Source organism: Cricetulus griseus, chromosome 5 (genome assembly GCF_003668045.3).
Source record: "Cricetulus griseus strain 17A/GY chromosome 5, alternate assembly CriGri-PICRH-1.0, whole genome shotgun sequence".
Classification (NCBI taxonomy): domain Eukaryota; kingdom Metazoa; phylum Chordata; class Mammalia; order Rodentia; family Cricetidae; genus Cricetulus; species Cricetulus griseus.
This window is the reverse complement of record NC_048598.1, coordinates 178,489,634-178,496,721: the sequence shown is the minus strand read 5'-3', so window position 1 is coordinate 178,496,721 and position 7,088 is coordinate 178,489,634. Positions and strand designations below refer to the sequence as shown.

General features: G+C 40.9%; 1 gene segment (V, D, J or C); it reads right to left on the bottom strand.

Moving 5' to 3' along the window:
* Positions 1-1,551: 1,551 nt before the first annotated feature.
* LOC113836139 lies at positions 1,552-2,019 on the bottom strand. The segment is given in 2 exon segments: positions 1,552-1,868; positions 1,974-2,019. Coding segments are annotated over 2 exon segments (363 nt in total).
* Positions 2,020-7,088: the final 5,069 nt, after the last annotated feature.

Sequence of the window (7,088 nt, the reverse complement as noted above, 5' to 3'; positions counted from 1 at the left end):
GAGTCATTCCTGTCCCTGAGATATGATCTCATCATAAAATAGCACCTTCAGTTTTCTTTAAGTAGAGTCTTGTGGAGTTTTCTACTATACAATGTGGAAATCACATCTGGCATAAAACCACTTTTCATGGACAGGACTAGGTCTGTCCAACCTTCCAGACTCAGCCAATGGAATCTGTCATTTCTTGCTCTCCCTGACAGAACTGCCGCTCTCTCCTCCAACCTCCATGTTCCTTGTATGTTACTAAATTTCAATTCTGCATCCCTTTCAGTGACTGGGGTGGTGTTAGTTTGAATTACAAGGTCCCCCAGTGGCTCCTGTTTTGATACTTGGTCCTCATTTAGAGCAACTCTTTGGACAGTAATAGCAGGTGTTGTCTTGTTGGAGAATGTGAGTGCATGGAAAAAGGCTTTGAGGTTCTACAGTTACATGGTATTTTCAGTGTGTCACTCTGCTGCCTGCTTGAGGATCAAGTTGTTAGCCCTCAGCTGCTACTCCTGTCACTGTGCCTTTGGTTTGCATATCTTGGACACTAATGCTTGGAAACTGTAACAGCAATTAAATGATTTCTTTGTAAGCTGTATTTGTCATGGTATTTTGTCAAAGCAATAAAAAAAATAACTAAGACAGATATTCTTAACCTTTTGGACACTGTGGGGATCAACTCAGAGAACAAAGCTGGAATTTCGGTGGCTCTTAGAGAAATGAGCTGACTCTGTCACTACTCAGGTGTCACCCATACACCCAACATGATCACTGTTATATTTAGATAAAATGGCCAATTGTGTGAGATAGATTTTCTAGGTGATCAGATCTAGCTTCTCATGAACATTATCATGTGATGAGATACATATGTTCAATACTTTCCTGGTGATGTAATTCCACTTAGGGCTCTTGTGGAAGACAATAACTCATGCTTAACATGCCATTTCCACACAGACACAGACTTTACCAAAGGAATCAGTCTGTACAAATTCCATGATGAACAGAGAGAAAAGTCATAAAAACTAAATTAGCCACAAAAAAGAGGATGTCAGATGTGAACCTGATGTTTACAGTCAGCAGGGAGAGGAGGGAGGTTTGAGTCTTGGGAGTGATTGTGGTTCAGTATCTGGGTCCGCTTTCCTCTGGATTTTCCCTTTAATATAGAAGCAACTCTAATAAAGAAATGTGACACAGGATCTCACTGAAATTGAGAAAAAAAGACACCAGAACACCCATGAACTTCCTCCTGTGACATCAGTGATATACTGGAGATGTTTTTACCCTCATCGCTGTCACTTTGCATTTTGTTCATCGTAGACTCTGCCTCCAATTCTTAAATAACAACAGAAACACAGGAAATGTATCGAGGATAATAGTCACCCAATGCAAAAATATTGAGAGACTTTCTGGGAACGGTAAGATGAAAGGACCCTAAGCTGCAGATAAGAGTAGATAGTTATGTCTTTAAAATCTCCTGGGACGGATGTGTGTTCTGTGTGTGCTCTGCGCCCCCTGGTGGTCGTGAGCGGCCTCACAGTGAGGTTTTTGTCTGGGTTCATACTGAGATCACTCATTGTGTGTAGCACAGTAATAAGTGGCAGTGTCCTCAGACTTCACACTGTTCATTTGCAGATACAGAGTGTACTTGGCATTGTCTCTGGAGATGGTGAACCGGTCCTTCACTGATGGTGCATACTTTATGGTACTGCTATCATAGTAAATTATTCCAACCCACTCTAGCCCCTTCCCAGGAGCCTGGCGGAACCAGTGCATCCCGGAGCTACTGAAAGTGAATCCAGAGGCTGCACAGGAGAGTTTCAGAGACCCCCCAGGCTTCACCAAGCCACCCCCAGACTCCACCAGCTGCACTTCACACTGGACACCTGCAAACAAAAAAATCTCTGATCAAGAAATCATCACACATGTCCATTGTCCCTCAGATTAATGTCCAGTCACACAGTCAGCATCTACTGCTCCCCATAAATTACCTTTTAAAAGAGCAACAAGGAAAATGCAGCTCAGCCCCAACTCCATGCTGACCCCTGAGTGAAGTCTTGGGATCCACAGCTGAGCTCCTCTGTTTGAGCTGCTAAGTGAGGGCGGGGCTGCTTTTCATGAGCAGAGAGAGGGCCCATTTGCATGTCTTCCTGCTTTATAGCAAGCTCTGTAGTGGAGTCTGGAGATGGCAGGTTCTGAATTATTTGTTAGTGTGCTGGGTTTATAATGTTAATGATGGAAAATTGGCATAAATTTCATCATTTCCAGTTGTCATCTACTTCCTTATTAATCCTTGCAATCAGAAAACATGTTTTGATCTTCATTTCAACTCAGCTTTCCATGTTATAGTTAATAAATAGCAGTAACTTTGCTTTCTATTGCTCATTTAGTTAATGTTAGATGTACTGTGTGGGCCTCATCACTGAAGGACATAAAACTTCCCAAGTCTGCTCCAGTTATGAGTGTAGCAGCTTCCTCAGAATGAAAACTCCCTCTCTGTAGTGGGGTCACGAGAAGTGCCTGAATCCCAGTGCTCTGATAATCACATGCATAAGGCTTTTCAAGACAGTCTGTGAATTTCTTTTTGTGTGTGTGTGTGAATTTCTTGTCATCATCTGATTCAGTTTCCTTCGCTGCATGTTTACCTATTTGTTGCTAGAAATGGGGAGTGACTGAGAAGCTGAACTTCAAGTCAGGGCCCAATATTTGATTTCTGCATGTCAGCAGATGGCCCTGCCAGAGGAGCAACAGGTGGCCATTGAAGTTCAGTTGTCAGGCCACCAGGAGATGAAGCCCTGGAGGGTGAATCCCTGATAGGCAAAACCTGGAGTCCACAGACCCCAGAATGTCTTTGCTTCCACTGTGCCTTTCCCTGTTTGCTGCTGCCATCTTCTCTGGTATCTTACATGGTGTTTGGATGTAAGGAGATCCCCACTGCCTGTAATACAGTCTGACTATCTCAGGGAAATATCCAGTTCTAATGCATGTTTTTCCTTATGGGTTATTAGGATGATTTCTCTTAAGCTTTTCTATATAATTGATAATAAGATGATCAGTTTAATTGATACTTGATAATGAAATTAAATACATGCTAGTATCACTATAGCGAGGGCCTATGAGTTTCACCTCCAGAGATGCTTAGACTGTAGTTCAGGTTAATGATTAGGGAAAACAATTGAGTCCCCATGAGCCAGGCTGTCTCAGATTATTTCTATCCTAATGTTGAAAGATGCATTCACAGGTTGCATGTGAATCATAGATTAAACCAAGCCTGAAAATAATTTCAGGTTGGATTAGATGATTTGATAGTAGCTTTGAGATGAAATGTCCCAGAAAATAATCTGAAGTTCACAAGGACACTTAGATGAATTATAGATTCATTAGGTGAGGGTCACAAATACAAAGCAGCACAATTATTGTTAGCTGACATGCTTTTATGCTTAGGGTTGGTTGTCCATCAAATATAATGATTAATTCGTGTTGTGCCCTCAGTCTCCTAATATAAAAAAAACAATTAATGTGTGGGTATGCACCCTAAAGATTTAAAGTAGAGCTGACAGTTTTCATGTACAAAAGTTTAGATTTCTCATTCCTTTAATATTTCGTATAAGGATAATGTTACTTTTCAAGATAAAGAATAAAATGATCGGTCCTTTGTTTGTGGCCACAAAATGCAACCTGCCAGTAAAAGAACTGGGTGAGAAGAATATCTTGCTTGCTGACACATTTAATCTGTAACAAGTTATTTGGCTATGGATGCACACATGTTCTTGTGATGAGTTCTTTTTCACCTGTAATGTGTAAAACCTTTAATCACACATGGGATATGGAAAATATCCTGTTTTTTAAAACTTACATTTGTTGTAATTATTCACTTAAAATTGATTGTAACAACAATGTAATTTTTATATTGCTTGAAAGATTTTGGTGTGGTCTAAAAGCATAAGGGAAAAATAAGGATCAGATGAGGAAAACATCAACAGAGCAAGAAGGGACATTTCTGGAAAGAGAATAGAAGAGAGATTATAGGACACAGAGGAAAGAATACAGAAAGAGAATAATTAAGGAAACCGTCCAGAGAGTATGCTTGTCTTTCCAGCTAACCCCCCTCGGATAAAAAACGTCATAGACCCTGACTCCATGGATTCTCTTTGAGCTGTTTGCTGCTGGAGGCTGGGCCCCCCAGGCAGGGAAACGAGTCCTCCAAATGCCCTGCACAGCCTCCCAGAAAGATGGGCTCAATTCTATCACACTACCACTTGTCTTTAATTTCTCATTCTCATTCTCATTCAAGCTCTATCCCAGGCAGTTGTAAGTCCTAATTCTACCAGGGGTCCTTAAGTTAGGTTTCCTTTTCTAGAGTCTAAGGAAGTTAACATACAGAATCTACGTCTGTTTGATTTCTCAGTCAATATATTTAATTATGAAGAATGACACAGGCTTGCTTTGTGTGCAGCCTCCACTGTTTGAGTGTTGACTGACATGCTGACAGGACACTTGAACCTGTGGCTCTTATATCTGTTAATTTACTAATTCACATTTGAATGGGCTCCAGGGTCCAGAAATGTAGATGACCCAGCTGAGCTCTAGGATATCATGGGAGAACAGTGTTGGTCTCTGTGTTTAGCAACGAGTCAAGCAGACTAGAATACAGGTCAGCTCATAGATTTCTGCACATGATACAGACAAAGGAGGGACAGTGGTATTGGGAAGCTTTGGTTTAGAAAACACAGATCTGGGTAGATCTGAACCTGATGGACACAGCAGGAACAGAGGAGATGAGAGAGAAGATTCCAGACCAGCTAGATTTTATGGTCTAACAATCCTGGCTCTGCCTAAATCCTGGCTTTTTCTTAAACACACATTCTATGAGAATTGTAATCATGAAATCTGACCAAACCTCTGCCTAGAATGTGAAAATATTCAGGAGTGTCCACCAACTTCTTCACCATGTGATTTCATTGACAAAGGCGGGGTCCTTTATGTCCTCATCTCTATCAGTTTGCATTTAGTTCATGAGGGATTATGCCTCATATTTTTATACTAGTACAAAAATATAATGTTTTGAGATCATCATATCACTTCAGTACATACATGTAGAGAGAATTCTGGGGAAACTTGTTAGATTAAAAAAAATGGAGCCCATATACTAGAGAGGATCATGTCTGCATTATTTGCTGGGCTGAACCTGAGCTCTGTGTGTGCTGTGCGCCCCCTGGTGGCCGTGAGCGGCCTACAATGAGGTTTATGTCTGGGTTCACACTGAGATCCCCTCACAGTGTCTATAACACAAAGTGGCGGAGTCTTCAGGCTTCACACTGTTCATTTGCAGGTACAGAGTGTTCTTGGCATTGTCTCTGGAGATGGAGAATCGATCCTTCAAGGACGTTGCATACCTTGTGGTACTGCTATCTTGATTAATTTCTCCAAGCCCCTCCAGTCCCTTGCCGGTAGCCTGGCAGACACAGTCCATCCAGTAGTCACTGAAGGTGAATCCAGAGGCCACACAGGAGACTTTCAGGGACTTTCCCGGCTGCACTAGGCCACCCCCAGACTCCACAAGCTGCACCTCACACTGGACACCTGCAAACATAGAGACTCCTGTCAGTAACTGCGAAACAAGCTTGGTATTTACACCACTCTTGTACACAAACATACTCAGTTCTTATTCTTCTCCATAAATTACCTTTTAACAGAGTAACAAGGAAAACCCAAATCAGCCCCAAATCCATGGTGTGGGTGTTGTTCAGTGCTGATCACTGAATGTGAAGACCTGGGAATCCAGGACTGGGCTCCTTTGCCTGAGCTTCAGGGTCAGTGCTGGGCTGGTTTTCATGAGAAGAGAGAGGCCTTATTTGCATGTCTTCCTGATATATAATAAGTTCTGTTGTGGGAGCCTAGAAATGACATGTCCTAGTTTGTGTATTAGTGTGCTTGTGATAGTCTGGTAATAAAGATAATAGTTGGAAAGTTTTGTATCATATTAAGATAGTCTCCTTGGTAATCACAGGGTGTCATCCATTTCATTTATACTGGCAAACAAAAGAAAGATGCATTTTGGTGTTAGTTTCTCCCCAGTTCTCCATGTTCTGGATTATACAGGGTAATGGACATTGCTTTGCCATGTGCTCTGTAGCTCTTTTCTGTAAGCACTGTCCCTACTGTGTGAGCTTCAACCTTGATGGACATAGCACTCTCTGAGTCATATGTAGCCCTGAGTACTGCTGTCTGCTGAGGTTGGGAACCCTTTTTATTGTGACAGTGGTTAGTTTAGTAGAAAAGTTAATATAAATAAAGATAGGATGAAATGTTGCCCCTGATAAAACAAGGGCTTCAGAGGATAGAAAATAAGTACAATGAAATGTCACACAGTTAGAACATGTGAGTTTCTATTGCGGAATCTTACAGACTGTGGTTTAGGTTAATCATTAAGAGAAAGATCTGAGTCCCAGAAGTCCAACTAGCCCAAATTCTTTTAATCTTAGTGTTGGGAGATGTGCTTACAGGTTTAAAAGTGCATCCACACTGAAAGAAATCTTTTGGAATGACTTAAGGCTAGTTGAAGGTGTTTTTGCTAACAGCTTCAAGGTGAAAACCTTGGGAAATAACCTGAAGTTTAAAAAGGCACAGAGTGGAATGAAAGATCTCATTAAGGTCCAGGAAAAAATATACAGCAGCCAGTTATTGTTGGCTGACATGTCTTCCTTGCTAGGATTGGTTGGCGACAAGAGGCAATTATTAATTCCTTGTGCCGTTTTCTGCCCTTACCCTTACTGATATAATATATAGTATATATGCATATAAACATATCTGTTAATGAGTGGGGGTGCACCCTGAGGATTTAAAATAGAGATGTTTCTTCTTCATATATAAATTTTAGGTTTGTGATTCTTCTAAGATTTTTTGTAAGATTATCTTTAGAGATAAATAATAAAATTATTGGTCCTTTCTTTGTAACTGCAAAATGCAGCCTGGCAGTAAAACAATATCTTTCTTGCTTTGACATTGTTAATCTGTAACAAATTGCTTGGATATGAATGTATGCTTTCCTTGGGCAATTTGTTTTCCACCTGTAAAACCTAAAAGGTTAACCATGTAAGGAATAT